The 18,407-nt window shown below is 48.0% G+C and overlaps 1 protein-coding gene across 3 annotated transcripts in view; it reads right to left on the reverse strand.

Moving 5' to 3' along the window:
• NIN (ninein) overlaps positions 1-18,407 on the reverse strand; it is a 109,012-nt gene that overhangs the window by 51,165 nt on the left and 39,440 nt on the right. For all 3 annotated transcript variants that reach the window (XM_045014798.1, XM_045014800.1, XM_045014799.1), the window contains exons 5-6: positions 13,584-13,753; positions 2,853-2,892 (exon numbers count right to left, since the gene is read on the reverse strand). In XM_045014798.1, the coding sequence (XP_044870733.1) occupies positions 2,853-2,892; positions 13,584-13,753 (210 nt within the window). The remainder of the gene's footprint in view (positions 1-2,852; positions 2,893-13,583; positions 13,754-18,407) is intronic.

Here is an 18,407-nt window from a genome sequence, read left to right on the forward strand (position 1 = left end):
CTAACACTAGGTGCCAGCATAGTTATGTCACCCAACACCTTCAGCTGGCTGTTTGCCAGCACTAGCAAGTTATCTATCTTAGAGGCTCGTAATGGTGCCCATCACCACAGCATCTGGGCACCTCCTTCTTGCTTGGTAAGATTCTTAGTGAACTTCATTGGATCTTCTGCTGTGCTCCATCCCTGGCTGCAGGGGCTATGCCTGGGGCAGGGCTTTTCATTGGGTGGGGGGGGGGGGTGTTGCTGTGTCAGTTGGTCGAAGGAGGGACTCCATCAAAGGGAGGATCTTGCAGCATGTCTAACTCTCATGCTCCATCATGGGCTTTGGGATCTGCACAGTCCAAGGGGAAGGCAACTCCCCTGATACTCCCAGAATGACCTGTAGTCTGTAACTCAGCTGGGACCTGAACCACGAGGAGCTTTGGAGACTGGGACCAAGGCCTTCAGCTGGCAGTGAATGCAGGCCGGGGGCCCGCAGAGGGACAAGAGCGCAGGCTGGACGTGCTCACTGCAGCCTAGACGGAGGAGGAAGCGGTCAGCTGCATTCCGCACAAGCTGGAGCTTTTGCAGAGTCGTGTAACGTCTGCCAGAGTTCTACCCTCGATAGTTGTGTGTCGGCCACTAGGGCCAGACCTGGTTATCGCTAGAGAGTCCTACAGCCCTGGCCATGCTCCTATGGCAAGACGTTCAGAACCCCTCCATCTCAAAACCATCTGAAGCTTAAATATGCCATTAAGCCAATGTTTTGATCAAGATACGTTCAAACAATTCTCTGTCACCAGCAACCTCCACTTGAACCCTTTCCTCCAAGCAAATAAATTCAGTGCAATACTATACAGCTGAAAAATGTTAACGTTTAGAGGGTTACTTGAAAGGGTTAGAAGATTCTTTGTTGCAATTCCCCACGCCAGCCTGAACTCTCCCTCTTACACATAGACACACTCTCTGGGGGAAGAAACTGGTATTTCCAAAGTAAGTGGGAAACGTTTAGCCATCTCTCAGATCAAAGCAGAGTCTTCAGGATCTTTCTGTGACTGACCAGCCTCCTGCAATTACTGCTCGCGAGCGGTGCTCCACAGTCTGTGAAGACAGTGTGCTCTAGTGCGCTGGGTACTGCACTGCGTGTCAAGAGACCAGTTTCATCCCTGGGTCTGCCACTGACCTCCTGCATGACCCTGGGCATTGAACTTCCATGTCTCCTCCTACTCTTTGGACTGGGATCATCACTCCCTATGTTTTGGTTGGTGCGTTTAGTACAAGTGATAAGACACACACAACAAAACCTTAAGGGAACAATTTAAAGTCTAGTAGGGTGACCAGACAGCAAGTGTGAAATATCAGGACGGGGGTAGGGAGTAACAGGAGCCTAAATAAGAAAAAGACCCACAAATCGGGACTGTCCCTATAAAATCGGGACATCTGGTCACCCTAAACTCTAGCCAAGGTAGAAGGAAGTCACTTAATTCTGTAAAAAGAACAAGAGTACTTGTGGCACCTTAAAGACTAACAAATTTATTTTAGCATGAGCTTTCGTGAGCTGCAGCTCACTTCTTCGGATGCATAGAATGGAACACACAGATGGGATATTTATACATACAGAGAACATGAAAAGGTGGAAGTATGCATACCAACAGGAAGAGTCTAATCAATTGAGATGCATCCGAAGAAGTGAGCTGCAGCTCACGAAAGCTCATGCTAAAATAAATTTGTTAGTCTTTAAGGTGCCACAAGTACTCCTGTTCTTTTTGCAGATACAGACTAACACGGCTGCTACTCTGAAACCTGTCACTTAATTCTGTGACTCACGTTGACATCTAGTGGCCAAGGAGTGCAACTCTATCTAACGCTATCTCAGCATTCCCGCTGCTGGGGGAAAGCCAGGAGAAGGGCCTGTACTAGCAGCACCTATGGCAGTGGGTCTGCACTGCTGTAGCCCAGTGAACCTCGCTACGCAGCAAGAGGCTTGATGTGTGTTCGTACATAGTTCCTCCCCCAGAACTCACAGCATGGGAGCCCCAAGCAGCCAGCCATCCCAAAACACGGAGACCTGCTAATGGGGGAGGAGGAGGAGAAACAAGGGAATGGGGTAGGAAAGAAAGCAGGAGAAGAGGGAGATGAACAAGGACTGGAGAGAGGTCTGCTTGGGACAGAAGAATGAGAATGGGTGAAGGCAGCAAGTGAGAGAAAACCACCCCCCACTGGGACTGGGATGCAGGAAGCTGAGAATCCTTCGGGAGAGGGAGCAGGATTGAAGGTGATCCAGGGCCACTGGCCTCCAGGGTGGGGCTCAGGCAGCCACCTCTCCGAGGCCCAGCTTTTCGTCTCACCGCAGCCTGGGGGCAGGTTTCCACCTCAATGTGCCACAACAGAAAACTGAAGCCCTGCAGTCTACCTGCCGTTTGTGTTAGCTGGTCACCATTACAAAAGCAGAGACTCATCAGCCATGTTCCACTGCAAGAGCATCTCAAGGCCCTTCTCCGGCAACCTGAACCTAGCACTTCTGCACAGGCCCTAGGAATAGGCACCGGCTTCCCGGAAGCACAAAACCAATATTTTCAAGCTTTCAGAGGAACAGGTTCCAGCACACAGGGATCTCGCATCCCCGGCGAGAGTGAGCCAGGAACCTCCTCTGGTCCATGTGGTTTATAGCCTCAGACACTTGCAGCTGGTTCCTGGGCTCTGCCCTGCTGAACATTCCCCAGGGCAAGATGCTGAGAGTTCTGCTTACAACTAGATTAGGTCTGAATCAGAAATTCTTACCAAGAAATTGCCATTGTTTAACTTTCTTATTTTCCTCCATTCCCCCTCCTTAACTTTACAAAAATAAAAGCAAGTGCTTCTGCTTGTTCTTACCTTCTGCTTCATATTCCTCGCTGTCCTGGGTTTTCCAGTGCTAAGAAAAAAATAGGTTCCACAAGTTATTATTCTTCAAAGGCAGCACAGGTATAAAAAGGACTCTATGGTCAGCATCAGATGAGCTACAGAATTCCAACAATGCCGAGATACTTTCATCTCCACAGCCTCCAGGGCCAAGCTGTCAATCCAAGCCTTTTTGATGAAGAAGTCCACGGATAGCAGTGCGTCTATTCCAAGGTATTTCGGTGAGGGTTTGCCAGGGGCATCTCAAAATAAAATCACTTTTGCAGTAAGTGTAGTTATTGCAAAAATCAGATTTGAAGATACCAGGCTAGAGCAGAGTCTGGTTAAACCAGTTCAGTTAGGAGGAAGGGAAAAAAAGATTTATTTTGAAAGGGGCTCAGTTAAGCAGACCAGATCTGTCTTTGTGATGGGAGCACGTGGATGTGAAGGGGAAGATTTAAGGAAGGGTATGTGCCTAGATTTCTAGGTTTTGGACCATCTTTCCAATTCTGGAACAGCACCAGCCATCTCTCTTCTGCTCTGGCTATATGACAACCCAAAGAAGACAAGAACGACTAGCAAACTACACACTATGATCTCATCAACAGCAGGTACCTGAAACAGCTACATCTTGCACCCCGCCAGGTACCAGGTACGGAACCCCCTTTCCCGCTACAAGTCCACACACAGCACAAGCAGCAGGTTTTCAGTGTCAAGATAAGGAGCAAGAAAGCTGCTCTGCACCCTTTTATACCACCCTATCCAAACCAAGTTCAAATCCTGGCTCCCCCAGGCTTGAAAATGCGCTAAATTGATTGAATTAAGGCAGCGTGGGTTTGTTCACAACAGCCTTTCAGAAGTGCTAGCTCACCTTTAAAATCCTACTCTAGGCATTGCTTCCAGCTGTGACAGGTTAGAGACTGTTCGGGGAGAGAGCAGAGCACTGACGGGAGGTGGAATCTAGAAAAAACGTATTTGCAGGCAGTGGACTTTGTAACGGGCCACGTGGCAAACAGGTGGTCGTACAGCACACTAGCTTTAGCTTCCGTATGGATGTCCTCTTGTACAGCACCTTGCTGAAATCCTAGGCAAATATCCCAAATATCCCTGGGGCTGTGAATTGCTACCCTCATACACGTATGATCAGGACATCTGCTCACAGAACATGCAACAAAGAGGCTTAAACTGTTCTTTACCTTATCCATTGTGACAGGGGTGGGACAGGTCAGCCTCTGCTCACTGAACCTGCCCCACATTGGGAAAGGAAACCACCACCAAACGGCCGCTGCAGGACAGGAAACCAAAACAAGCAGCTCCTCCTTACCTAAACTAGAATATTTACTGGAGACGTGGAAAGACAAAGCAAGTCACCGATGTACTCTCTGCCCTCCCTATGGCAGCAGCCAGCTCCCTACGGAACGCCCTTCCCAGAGCTAGGGTGAGCGTGGGTCAGCACAGTGCAACGTGTGTGTGTGTGGGGGGGGGGGGACGACAAAACTAGGAATTTGTCATTGCGATCTCCTTCAGAAAGAGAACAAGTGCTGGCCAGGCAGTCTGAGCACTGGGCGGTTTGCGAGTCCTCCACCAGGCAGCCATCCTGGTACGATTCCCTAGCACAGGGCAGTCAGCACCCAAGTATCCGTGGCCAAGTTACTTCCACAGTTCTATATTTCACATCCATTTTTTAAATGATTTACCAAGCACTGCACAGCCAGCCCTAGATATTGCTGCCCCTAATCAACTGACAGGGCATTTCATTGCTTATGTGCTCAGCACACACGAAGCCCGGCTATATCAGCTCTCATTCTAGCGGCAGTATTAGCAGAGGTTACTTTTCGTCAGTTAAAAAGAAGCACATGAAAGTATACGCATGTGACTGATGGATTTAGAGTCAAAGTCACCAAGGACACAAAGAGGCTCTAAATCGCAATATAAAAGTTTAATACGTCTCGTTCAGATTACAGCTAAAAGCCATTAATCTACAATGTTACCATGGAAACTGGATTAGGTCACTGTACTTTTTTAGCACGGCTTCTTGCTTCTGTTTCATCATCTGGTAAACCGCCTGATACCAGCTCCTAACAGCACACAATTTGCATGCCCACCACTGCCTTTCTGCATGATTGGTACAGGAGTGAACACCAGCAGCAGAGCAGTCTGGGCTGGGGGAAATTCATGCTTCCCCAGCAAGGACCCCCATGGAAAATAAAAATGGGTGTTGCGAATGAACCGCCAGAATATCCTCCAACGTGCGTAAAGAGTCAAACGGCAGCAAGGCAGCTTCTACAGCCTCAATGGGACGTCACTGAGCAGCGAGCAAGAGCTGCTCACACAGGTGCCAACTTTCTTCAGTCCGGGTGGGTGCTCCACCCTCGCTCTGCCACGAGGCCTTGCCCCACTCTGCCCCTTCCCCCAAGGCCCCACCCTCGCCCTGCCTCTTCCTGCCCTCGCTCCGCCCCCTCCCCCCCAGCACCTCCTGTCCGCTGCCGAATGCGCACACCGACACGCACGCGCACACACCATGTGACAATCGCACCAGCACAAAAAACTGAAAAGTTTGCAAACAACCCACAGTGTGAAATTTACAGTTCTGGCAAATATACTGACAGACTAGGAACGCATTCAAACACAGGACAAACGGCCTGAATTTATGCCGCTTCGCCTCAGTGAATACTACTCCCCAGCTCCGCTCAGCAATGGCATTAAAGAATTAGGTTGGCTGGATTCCTAGTTTACCTCCAATGACCTCTAAGGAAAGAAAAATATACAGAAGGCAGGAGCTGGGGAAGCAAATGGCCACAACTTGTGTCTGTGGAAGTGGAAAACGGAGCATACTCCTGCAGTCGACAATATATGGCCAAAGAATAGCCTCTAGAGCTCCAGAGATAGACACAGCCTGCAAGCGTATTTCCCAGCATCCTCCCTGAATTCCCTTCTGGTGGGAGGCATGATTTGTTAATGCGAACTGGATTTTGAAGCGGGATGGGGTGAGGAGGAGAAATCTCTCTGAGCCCAGTCTTGAAGGGTTTACATACAAGTAGCGTAATATTTTATTTCTTATTTTTTTAAAGTAAGAGCTGAACTGAAGCTCCTGAAACTTTTAAGCACTCAATGGAGAAGCACCAGGTAATTTCATAAATCCAGACAGTTCAGAGAGGCTGAATGGTGAGCTGAACACCTGTCATCCCTGCTCTATGCTGATAATCAATTGTCGCAGACACTGAAGGCCGAACGGCCCCGTTAGCCTGACTGCTGCGATAATTCGCTTTATCTGCAGGCGCTCTCCTCTGCCGCCCAGCATTGGGGATCTATTGTACTGGGCTGCTGCAGCATCAGCTGGCAGGACCCTCTACGCACACGGACTCGTTACCAGACTGAGTGCTTGACAAGAGCTTCATTGTGAGGCAGGGGTACCAGAGGTCAGAGGTCAAGCAACACCCAAAATGGCTGCCACAGAAGGCAGCCAGCCTATTTCAGGAAGACAAAGAGAGACTTCCATCAGTGCTGTGGACCGTGCATCTCAATGTCACGCGAGGCATTGTTGTAGCGGGCGCGATTGTTCTACAGCTGGATGTGGGTCACACACATTACTGAGCCGGTGTGCAGAAGGCAGAGATTTTAGGAATGTATTATTTTGACAGACACATGCTTTGCTGGGCTGAAGAGCAGATGGCTCAGGTTTTCAATGATCGCTAGCTTCCAGCTCAGAACCCATGTAAGCATCTGCAGCCCGTGCCGTTTGCTCGCTGTGGCCTCTCTCCATAATAACGTAGCAACCTCTCCCACCCTACCATCTGCTTCAGTGAGACAGACCTTTGTTCTCGGTCCGAATATATTGCTAATTAAAATGATGATCAGGGGCTCACACTGCGCCTATTCTATCCTGCACATGTTCAAGTGATCCTTAGCACCAATGTTAACATCAGATTTGGGGGGGGAGGGGGGAAGAGGGGGAGGAGTGATGGGGGGGATGGCATGTGTTTGCTGAAGGGTCGACTCATTGATGCAAACAGCCAGAACAAAGATCCCCAAAACTGAGCAAGCCTCTAAACTGCAACACAATTTACAGCTGCTTTCAATGATAAAGCACCACCACTAAGAGCCAACAGGGAGTCCAAACAATAGCCACTCACAGCTCCTGTTTTAAAAAGATAAACATGCTTTGGATGAACAGATTTGTATTTTGAAGACTTCAGGATCCTAGATTTTGAAAAAAGTCACCGACACCATTTCTCTGCCCAACTTTGTGGGCCATCCTGTGACGTAAATCAGGGATGGAAGATTTTCCAGTTTCAATTAGAGCCTTTTCATTCAAAAGCAAAGGAAAGTAAACATCCATACTCCTCAGGCTTTTCCTCGGATTAAGCTCTTCTTTATCTGAGAAGCATGCAAATTCAGGAATAAGGCACCTGGCTAGGACATAATCATCCCTCACAGCACAGTAAGGAAGGAGGCAAAAAGTTTGGGTTTTGGCCATCTCAGTAGTAGAGGATTGCCAGAAAGACCTCTAGCTAGAGCAGTGGTTCTCCAACTTTTGTAGTGGTGACCCCTTTCACATAGCAAGCCTCTGAGTGCGACCCCCCTTACACATTAAAAACACTTTTTATATATTTAACACCACTATAAATGCTGGCGGCAAAGCGGGGTTTGGGGTGGAGGTTGACAGCTCACCAACCCCCCCGGAATAACCTCACAACCCCCTGAGGGGTCCTGACCCCCAGTTTGAGAACCCCTGAGCTAGAGCGTTATACGGGTTGTCCATCACTATGGTACCTAAATAATTTCCACCGGGAGTAAAGACAAAGGGACAAGCTCACAGTTACTGACAAGTGTAAAGGGTGAAGCTGCTGGCATGTTTGGGGACGTAATTGCAGGGAAGCTCCGTTGAAGAGGAAGTGGTTTTGCCACTGGTTCTGAGCACAGTGAGCCTGGGGGTTGTTTATTTGGCAGCAGGCTCCATAGGTTTGGTCCAGCTCCTTGGAAAGCTCCATCTCCTTAAGATACAAGGCTTCCTCTGCTTGTCAACAGCTTTTTCCAGTGGAACCAGGCAGTCCTGGGAGGCTGCCCTCATGGAAGGAAAGGCGATCAGGTCGCTAGGGCAGGCACTCTGCAGGGCTTTGGGTGTCGATGCAGCGACCTTGAGCTAGACTCTGCTGGTGAAGGGGAAGGGGAAGGAGTGTACCAGGGTGATGTGTCCCTGGTAAGCAGTGCAGCCTCAGGGCACTGGGCTAGCAACCGGGAACTGCAGCAGGCCAGCCTGGAAGTTACAAATGCCTGAATCACTGAAGCCAAAGCAGCTACATGTAGCTACAGGCCGCAGTGAAGGGCTCCATCAGCGGGATGCTACATTGCAGTGTAGACTCAGGAGGAGTGGCTTGGGTGAGCTGTGTATAAGGCTCTCTTCTCTATCCTACCTGCCGAAGCCAGGCCTCTCTGTCTACACTGCTCTTTATACCCGCGCTCTCCGGGCGTGAAGTCTGTCCACTACACAACGCCATAAGGACAGATGTACCCGTCCTCTCTTCGTTCCCCGCTGCTGAATGGAGTCAGTTCTATCCAACGTGCTTTCGGGCAAATCACCAATTATAATTCAAAGCACAAAAAACACACAGAGCTCATGGCACTTTTTGAACATGGGGACTGTTGGCCGACCCCCAGCATCGACAACAGCAGGGTTTCAAAAGCTGCATTAGCAGGAGGTTACTACTGGCCAGGGACTGGCTTGCAAGGATTTAGTCCCACTAGCCACGCTTCTGAGAAGTGGCTTTAAAAGTGCTGAATGTCATCGTCAGGGGGGTCATTCCTAACCAAATCTGTAGTGTCTTTTGCTCCCCTGCAGAGCCCAGAAGTTCCCGTTGCAGTCTGGGAGGCTGAAGATATGCACTGAAGCCCTAAAATTTGTGTGTATCAGCTGGCCCCTCTTGTTTTCAGACACCCTACTGAGGGCATTACAGAAAGGTAGAAGGGAGGCACCGAGAAACTTATCCAAGTGTTGAGCAAATCTCACGAGGGATTAAGTCCCTGGTATCCCTCCTGAAAGAAAGCAGCACGAACATTAGGATGTTGCATGCAGACAGAAGAACAAGTATGGCTACTTAGTTAATTGACTGACCTTGTTAATTTACCAGCCTTTTACACCCACTTCACAGCTAACAGAAAGGAATACAATTACGCTGAGGTTTCCTAGCTGGTGCACATCCCGAGGAGGTGTATTAACATTGATTTCGAGGTCAGTGCAGTACACGTGGCCTGCACCAGAGGAGATGGATTAGTTTCTCCACGGCGGTAAGCAAACACATTAGTGCACATATCACCGCAGAAGCCAGCTCTCTTCCAAGTGCACAGTCGAATTATTGCAAGGAAGGCGAGATTGGAAAGCAAAGGATCGTAGAGCCACGTGGAATCATTGACAAGCAGGCGCACTAGACAGGAGCTTGGTCTTTTAAAGTTCTGGTCTGGGTGGTGGTGTTTTTTTAAAGTATATTTTAAAGCGACACGTTTCGTTCTCCCCTACAGATAACCAGGTTTTCACTGCACCGTAGTATTGCTACATGAATTCTCTCTACTAACAGCTGCCTGCTCCTACCTGCAATTCCGTATTTCAATGTTCTGTCAGCGCGTTTGTGTGGCCAGCTAGAGCACACTGGGGAAAGAATCCCGCTTCCCCTCTATGGCAAGGTCTGTGCATCCACTCTGATCTGACAGCTAGCAACATTCGCAGTGCTGTACCAAAGCTCATGGATTTCATCCACCACTTAGTGCAGTGTGGCTGGCGCCCCTCAGCAGTCACAGCCCTCCAAGGAGGCATCATAAGCAAACGCGGGGGAAGGGAAACAAAAACGAATGTTTCTTCTCCCTCACTGGACAATTTCCACTGAGTGCTACTGAACATTCAATATCGGATTGACAGTATTTGGCAAACACACAGCACAGCATCAGCAATGTGCTGTTGTGGCCATATGCTAATACACCCTACCAAGGTTACACTATTTCTCCTCCTGTGCACATTCTGTGGCTTGGGGTGGTGGAAGGAGGAAGAGTCTCAGTGCTCACACGATGAGATGCACAAGTTTCATCCAGCAGTACCATGGTGGAGTTTGAGATGGGGGGGGAGGAATAGCTCGGTGGTTTGAGCAGTGGCCTGCTAAACCCAGGGTTGGGAGCTCAATCCTTGAGGGGGCCATTTAGGGATCTGGGGTAAAAAATAGTTAGGAATTGGTCCTGCTTTGAGCAGGGGGTTGGACTAGATACCTCCTGAGGTCCCTTCCAACCCTGATATTCTATGCCCTGATCTTACAGAACACAAGCAAAAGAGGAGTTGAGATCTTTAGGTGAGCACATAACTAGATTTACTATAAATAAAGCTTGATACAATCATGCATCTCTGGAACTGAACATTCCCAGGCTGGCAACTGGAGATGCTGGGAGAGGAAAGCAGCTTTCAGAACAATATTTATGAAGTGTCTCTTCTCAAAGCATGTCATTTTGGTGTTGCAGATTATGGCAGTGCAATGGAAATCACCAAGCACAAAAGGAGAAGATAAGGGGATGGGAATGCCAGGAAAACCCGTATTGTATTATCTAACAAATGCATATAATGAAGGAACAAAGTTTTCTGCAAGCAAAGACTCGCCACCCTCCAGTTATGGCAGTTCTGTAAAACTGTCACTGCAAAGGAGCAGAGTAAAAAGGCCAGATTTCCTTAATCTCTGTTTGTACCACAATACATGGATTAATACTCTAGCATCAGACAGCTAGCCTGGTTATTCATCTTCTATATTAGCTAGTACTGTAGTTGCTATTGAGTTTTCACGGATGAACTGAACTGACGGCAGAAGACGCGTCTCTTCTGCTCACAATACACTTCGTTAGACATGAAGCCAGAGTTATAGCCATAGCTTAATTACTGGCCCTTACTTTATTCAGATGCACAAAGAGGCCAGAGGGAGGTATTCTGGTATTTAGTCAGCATGATCTAATGTGCAGAACAGTTATTAGCATGCTACATCAACCAGATACAATCATGTATTCTTCTGGGTTTTGAGTAGGAGACACTTTACAAGGCTGGTCCAGTGGTGGCACCATCAGACATGATCTTGGGTAGGACTGGACAGCTCCCCGGTTTACTTTGGGAGTTACAGAATTATACGTTTGGCCTGTAGGTCAGTACTGACCGGAGACTAAGCGAAGCTGCATCTTATTTACAAAGAACACTTTTTACTCTGGGAGAAAATATTGCTCCGTATTAAGAGAGTGGTTTGCAGTGGCCCCAGCTTGAAGTGACAGTTTTGCATTGTAAGCCTCAGCCCCAGGCTCTGTATTCGGTTTAGGGCTGGCAGATTATTATTTTTTTTAATATAATTCTGACCGATAACATCAATGTTTATTTTTAAGCATTTTTTCCAGATTTTTATCTATTTAACCCTTCACAGCTGCAGGAAATTATAGTGGTTTCAGACAATTATTTAATGACAGTAGATGGAGATTTAAAAAATTAAAGCTTTAAAACAAAGTGTTCGAACACAAACTGTCATCATCACATGCCAAAATATACAAAGTAGATCTCCTTCAATCAATAAATCAGACCCGTGTTTACTATTCATTCTCTAGTACATTTGTAACAAGCCTAATTCAAGACTAAATCAATGGATTTTGATAAATTCCCAAGACACGTTTTTCTTACTTGCCTGTTATTTCCATAGATGATGATCAAAACTATTTCCGACGTTTTTTGTGTGTACGGTGAAATCAACATTCACTGATATTTACCAGTAAAAATCTAATCCTTTTAAACCTAAATTATGCTACACACACAATAGCCTATTTCCAAACAACGTATAATTATGACAAGGACTCTGGAGATGCTACATTCAGTTCAAATTAGCTCTGCCCTGCTGCCCACTTTGATCAACTATTATGCACAATCTGGCCTTGTACCACATTCTCTCTGGCCAATGTGCAGGATACAGCAAGGGAGGGAAGTTTGGAAAGAACTATGCTGTGGGAAGCTATAGATTCAACAAAGCTTTGATCCCAGCTACTCCGGTTTCCCCCCAGACTTTACTCAACTGAAGCCCAAATGAGTAGACGTGAGAAACCATTTCTCTTCACGAAAAATAGAAAAGGGACCTGTTTGTGACCTCCTTTGTAAAGCACTGAGATCGATGGATGAAAAGCACTTATATAAGGCCTAGTTATTACTATTATATTTTTGAATGGACCTTATATTTCAGCTGCTTGGGCAGCATAAAGTTTTCAATCTTATCCTGTGGTGTTGGGGTTAAAGGAACAATGCTTGAACTGGGCAAGTAGGTCACAGCCATATTATTCAGCTGAGGCTCCAGACCAGTGCTTTTCTTTGATAGTGGATTGCAGTGTCTGAGTACACATGGAGAGCTGGGTGTAGCTGGTAGCATCAGCCATGTGATAGAATACCTCCTGGGCCCAAGGAGCCTAGATGGTTTTCTGAAATCCCAGGCCTATCCTAGCATCTGATAGTGTAACACTCTTGGGGTCTAGAACCCAGGCCTGTAGAGCTACCATGCAGCTGACATCTCCAGGCTGCCACCCAGCAGCAGCTGTAACCAGCTCATGCTCCACTTCCCATGACCTGTTGTGGACACTGACCATGGGAAGTTCCGCCTTACAGATTTGACAGACAGCAGCCTAATGGCTCTTGATTGGCTGCTTGCCCTATATAAACCCAGGCAACAGCATGGATCTTCTCTAGCTGCCACGACTGTTCCTGCTCTTTGCACTCAGCTGGATTTGGACTTCGCTTCCTGAGTCAGACCCTGAAACCTGACTCGGACACTGAACCTTGGTATCGACCCTGAAACCCGACTACCAACTCCTCTGCTCCTCCCAGCCTCATGTGTGGCCCTGCTCTGACCGCCCGTACAAGAGCTCGTACAAGACCTGGGCTCCTCCGCGAATCTGCAGAATGGGCCATACAGCTCTTTGGAGTGTGTGTGACTGGAAACCATCCTTCCTACTACACCGAGCAAGCTCAAGTTGCCTATAGAGCTTGCAGTGTGGCCTGCAAGTGGTCAGTTATATTCAGAAGTTCTTCATATAGAGGAAAGATGGACTAGGGCAGAGAGGCGGTAAGGAAGGTAAGGAGCATTCATTACAGCTGACCACAATTTGGGCACTGTGGAAAAAACAACACTTAAGGAGAAGCCTTCTTGCAAAACACTCCTGGTAGCAGAACATTAACTTGCTCTGGGAGCACACAGTGCTGTAGGGACGGACGGACATACACAATGGGGCTAAAATTGTTAGCAAATATTTGCATTGCTGGCACTGATGCTAATCCAGCTGGATTTCTCCAGCGTCACTGGACTTTTCACCTGCTCACTAGTGAATCAACGTATTAACTCAGCATTAAAATAAGAACCAAAATGCTCATAAAGATGCCACGAAGAGGTCTTTTTCCCAAAAAGGGAACCTTAAAAAGCATGCTATGAGAAGCGCATTTAACTGTTTGTGATGTCTCCTTTCTTCCCTAATGCCACACATTGCTCTGTCTTGTATTGTCTACGTTAGCACATTGTTGCACAGATTTAAATTTGGGCCAGTGTACCCTTAAAAGGAAGGGAGTCAGAAGGAGGCCAGGGTCATGTCCAAAAATCTCCCTTTTCCCCCCTCACACATCCCATCAATGCGACGTAGGTCCCGTGGATAGTCACTTTCCGACTATAGATTTAAATAAGGGCACTTTACCTCATCGCAGTCATTGGAAGCGATGTGTGAACTCCGGGCTGCTTCACTGAGAGGCTCAATCACAGTCACCTCGGCAAATTCTTCCACGGATTCCTGAAACTCCGGCAGGGACCGCCTGCCATAGCGTTTCCCACCTTTGATGTATTTGGGCTGGGCTTCTGGTGAAGAATCTATTGAGTTAAAAACAAAACAAAAACAAAGACAGAGCATTGGCAGCATCATTCCTAAGGAAGCAGTCAACATTTAGTCCCAGCAAAATGCATCATCATACAACTGTAAAGAACAAGCGATTCCTTCATACTTGTGGCAATTCAAAGAGCAGCTCCTCTGGTAATTACCAGTATATTGTCCATAGTACTGAGTCTGGGACATCTCTAGGTGGTGCCCGTTCCCATGAATATTTGCACATGCTCTAGAAGGTCTCCAAAGCATGCCTCGCTTTGCAGCCCTAATTCTGCAGGCTGATTTTCTCAGCGTCTTGGAGAGTGGTTTTGAGAACGCTGTTTTTGTAGGGGGTTCTCTCACCTGGAGAGCAGAGGCAACTAAAACCAAACCAAAAACGCCCCAGAGATGCAAATGCTAAACAGTAATTTAGAAAAAGACCCTGAATAAGCATTGCAAAAAGTAGAGAGCCCTAGAGGTGCCAACATATGCCAGCTATGCAGTTGGTACTGAAGATTGCAGCTTTTGTTCCAAGCCATACGTTACAGTCCATTTATCAACCTACATTAACTGCTCCCAGTCTGAAAACCAGGCTTCAAGGCTACACCTACTGAATCACTGGGGATGGGCCCGTCCACACCTAAGGCCCTTCCCCTTAGCCTGAGGAGAGGAGCCACCAGACCCAGCAGTTACATGATTACAGAAGAAAACTAATGAAACAAACAGGGACAGGAGTGAGGGTCACAGGTCCAAAATCTAGGATCCACAGGAGGACATTGAGCAGAATACCCCGGACAATGCCCACTTCTCCTCAAAGGCGTCCAGGGAGCCAGTAGACATGGCCTAGCGGAACGCTGCCTGGAGATGTGATTTCAAGAGGGATCGGAAATAGGCCCACAGTCACAGAGCACGCCGTGCCCCCCTCCAGCTTCCTCCTCCTGCTTTGGTTGATGGCCATCTTGGTCAGCCCCAGGAGGAGGTTGACATGGAGATCTCGTGACTTAATGGGGTCCCGGATGGGGTGTGTGTAAATAAGGAGATGCAGCGAAAAGTGCAGCCAAAACTTAAGGAAGAGCTTCTGGAGGAACCAGAAAAGGAGCTGCAACCTGGTGCACTCGATGTAAACATGCTCTAGGGTTTCCCTCTTGCTGCAGAAAGAGCAGGTGTCGGGGGAGGCGGTGAACCGCTCCAGGTACGCGCTCATGCTCAGGGCTCTGTGAGGGAGCGGCCAACTAATACTCCAGTTGAGTTTCAAGAATTGCTCCTGTAGAACAAAACCGCCAGGAGCAGGGGCGGCTCTAGCCATTTCGCTGCCCCAAGCACGGCGGCATGCTGCGGGGGGCGCTCTGCCGGTCGCCGGTCCCACGGCTCCGGTGGACCTCCCGCAGACGTGCCTGCGGGAGGTCCACCGAAGCCATGGGGACCAGCGGACCCTCCGCAGGCATGCCTGCGGGAGGTCCACCGAAGCCGCCTGCCGCCCTCCCGGCGACCGGCAGAGCGCCCCCCGTGCCATGCCGCCCCAAGCATGCGCTTGGCATGCTGGGGTCTGGAGCCGCCCCTGGCCAGGAGATCTAAAAGCCTCCGTACTTGATAACCATTTAACGTTGGGTTTTGTGCCACCTCCTGTGAGCAGCTCCCACTCCTCCACCATAACAGACATCACCAGCTAGTTACCAGTAACGGTCTTCATATACCACCAGACTGTACTCTGTCTGTACTCTGAAAAGCGATACTACAAAACGGCATCGTCTTGAGCTCAATGTTTACTGTCCCTCACTGACTTCCAGACTGAATTCGCTCATTTTGCAAGCACAGACAGGTTTCACCGTCAGCCTTCCAAACTCAGCCTGGGATGTGAAAGTGATGACGAGCCGTTTCCTTCTTGCCCATAGCCAGTAATGAAGCTTGCTACAGGCCTAATTACGTACTCTGTTACACACGCACTGCTCCATGCTCTTCAGAGTCCCACCCTCAGAGACCTGTGCAATCCTCCCTTTGCTATCAACGGATGTGGTACGTTTAATCTAAAAGTCTGAAAGCGACCCCGCAAGTGGGGGAAAGGAGCACTGAGGAATGGGCCGTCCCCAGAAGCCACTCATGTTTTGATTGAAATAAACAATCAACCTTATCTATATGACAAGCAGGGGGCACGTCACAGCTTGCATGGTGCATTATAGAGCCAATGTCAACTGCAACCCCTTTTAGTTGTCTGTAATTATGGGGAGGGGAGTCTCTTAGCCTTTCTCATGACCAAAATTTCAAGCTTCCCTTATGGGAACCTTCTGTACTTGGCAGTGAATTTCCCAGCACCACTTACTTAAAGCGATCAAAGTTGAAAAGAGGGAAGTTGTGCTATTTTTAGCATAAGTCATTCAGCGTCTGGAATTTGGTCAAATTAAATAGAGGATCAAATTAACCAGGGATTCAGTTAAGGGAATGCTTCGTTTTGCTCTGTTTGTTAACTTTTGTATTTAAAAAGTCCCACAAGGCTTTTTGGCCATTTGTAGTGCACTGAGGCAGCAGTGAAGGCAGTAGCTTTTTTAAATTTTATTTGAAGAGAGCTCTGGTACAAAACAAACACAAGACTGCAACAGCAATGAAGACCAGAAAAGCCATTCAATTACTGAAAAGACACATAGGGCTCTAAGAAAGTTATAGGGGCTTTATAATCCCCTTCCCCTCCAGTGTCATCTTGGATATTATTCCTTTAGATATGGATGCCATCTTCAAGCTTGTTAGAGGGAAAATATTCTGCAACTTAGCTATGCAATGAATTATAAAATACACAGGACTGGGAACGCTTTGATTTTTCCAGCCTTACCCGCCATCCATATATATTGCAGCTCTGGGGAACAAAATCTGTGCGCACGTTTGAACATGATTTGCTGCAGCTGGGAGCTCGCACATGAAAGTTGTGTGATGAAGGGCGCAGATAGACTGATTAAGAGCCCAGAGAACAAAAGCGAACCGTATCACTGCTATTCAAGCTGGACTAACACCGAGCAATCGCTACCCCACAGCTTTCTCTGAAACGTTAACGTTTCTGGCTGCTTACTAGCCCATTTCTTTACTCCTGCCCCCCTCCACAACCACCGCCGAAAATGCTCTTGCCACGGTGCAGTCTTATTTCTCAAAGGCAGAAACACACCTTTAGGGAGGCCTGTATCTAGAAAGGCTTCAGGGAAGGTGAGAAACAGCTTAGCAACAATGCAGCTATTGCTAGATCTACTCCCCGACTCCTTAAATTCCAGCAGAATCCAGCGTCTGTTTTGGCTTTTCGAAATGCTTTGCACAACTCCTGTTAGCAAACAAGGCTTTTGAAGACACAGGAGAAGCACCTCTGAAAACAGAACTTGACTTGTACTATTTGTGAAAAGGACGGTGAGACTGTGCTTGGAATGGAGAGGTCTGACTAACATATTATGCCTAAGCCCAGCTGGCCAATGATTCTAAGGGGCTGGACATTTCCATCTCCAGACTGCGAGGGAAAATGATGTTCTGCAAACTTTACTTAAGGGCAGGGACAGACCAATGTTTCTTTCTAGCCTGATTTCTGATTCCTAAGCAGTAAGGATGAGCGAGAGATGACATGCCATGATCTGTGCACCTTCACTGCACTGCTGGTGCAGCACACTGCTTAGAACAAAGCCTTATTGTTGTGAGGCGATTTCGTAACCCCCCCCTTCCTTCCCTGCATTTAATCATCCTGAAGTGGAATTGTCTCAGTCAATCAAAACCCAGGGAATGCTGGAAAAGTACTGACCCATAACTGTACATTTCTCATGTATAGGATTCCTGGCACTCCAATTGTCTTAGGCTTCTGATTTGCATGGTGCACCGTTATTTCTACACCATACGGTGCTCCTCTAAATCCCTGCATTCAGGCTGGCTACTACCCTCTGAACACCACATCTATGTACCTACAGACATGTCCCCTACACTTCTCCCCCTCCGCCTAACCCCATATAGTATGCAGTAAAGAGTCCCTCTTAGGGTACATCTACACGGCAAAGTGGCAGCCTGTAGCAGCGGGTCTCAGAGCCCAGGGCTACAGACTCAGCCCCCCAGGGCTTGTGCTACAGAACTAAAAACAGCCATGTAGACACTGCGGCTCGGCCTCTGAAGGCCACCCCCCTCCCGAGGCTGCAGAACTCAAACTCCAGCCTGAGCCGCAACATCTGCCCAGCTGTTCTAAGCACCATGTATGGATCTTTAGTGGTGGTGTGGGCACAGTGGGAGGAGACCAAGGTTAAACTGGGTGGGATCAGAAGCTGAGGTGGCCACATTTGTTGTGGCTATCCACAGACAGATGGGCAGTCCCATCTTAGCATGAAGGTGTGAGAAAACTTCAATATAACAAAAACAGAAACAGACCCAAGATAAAGGTGCTTCATGGTTAGGAAGTACTAAAAGTCACTGTGGTTCCAGTACCATTATTTAGCCAAGAAGAGAGTTATCCTGCAAACAGGAAGCATCCCCAGCTACTGTGAAAGTCCTCAAGTTTCTCCCCACCCCCCCAGGCACTACTTCTCAGAGGAGGGCATAAAACCAAGTTCTACAAACAACGGTCCAGTTGCCCTACTCCGCAGCCAACCGTTTGTCATTTCAGAATTATAAGCATTCAAATTACAGCAGCTGGAGTGGGAGCTATTTTTAATATAC

The sequence above is a fragment of the Mauremys mutica genome, chromosome 4, assembly GCF_020497125.1.
Source record: "Mauremys mutica isolate MM-2020 ecotype Southern chromosome 4, ASM2049712v1, whole genome shotgun sequence".
NCBI lineage: Eukaryota > Metazoa > Chordata > Testudines > Geoemydidae > Mauremys > Mauremys mutica.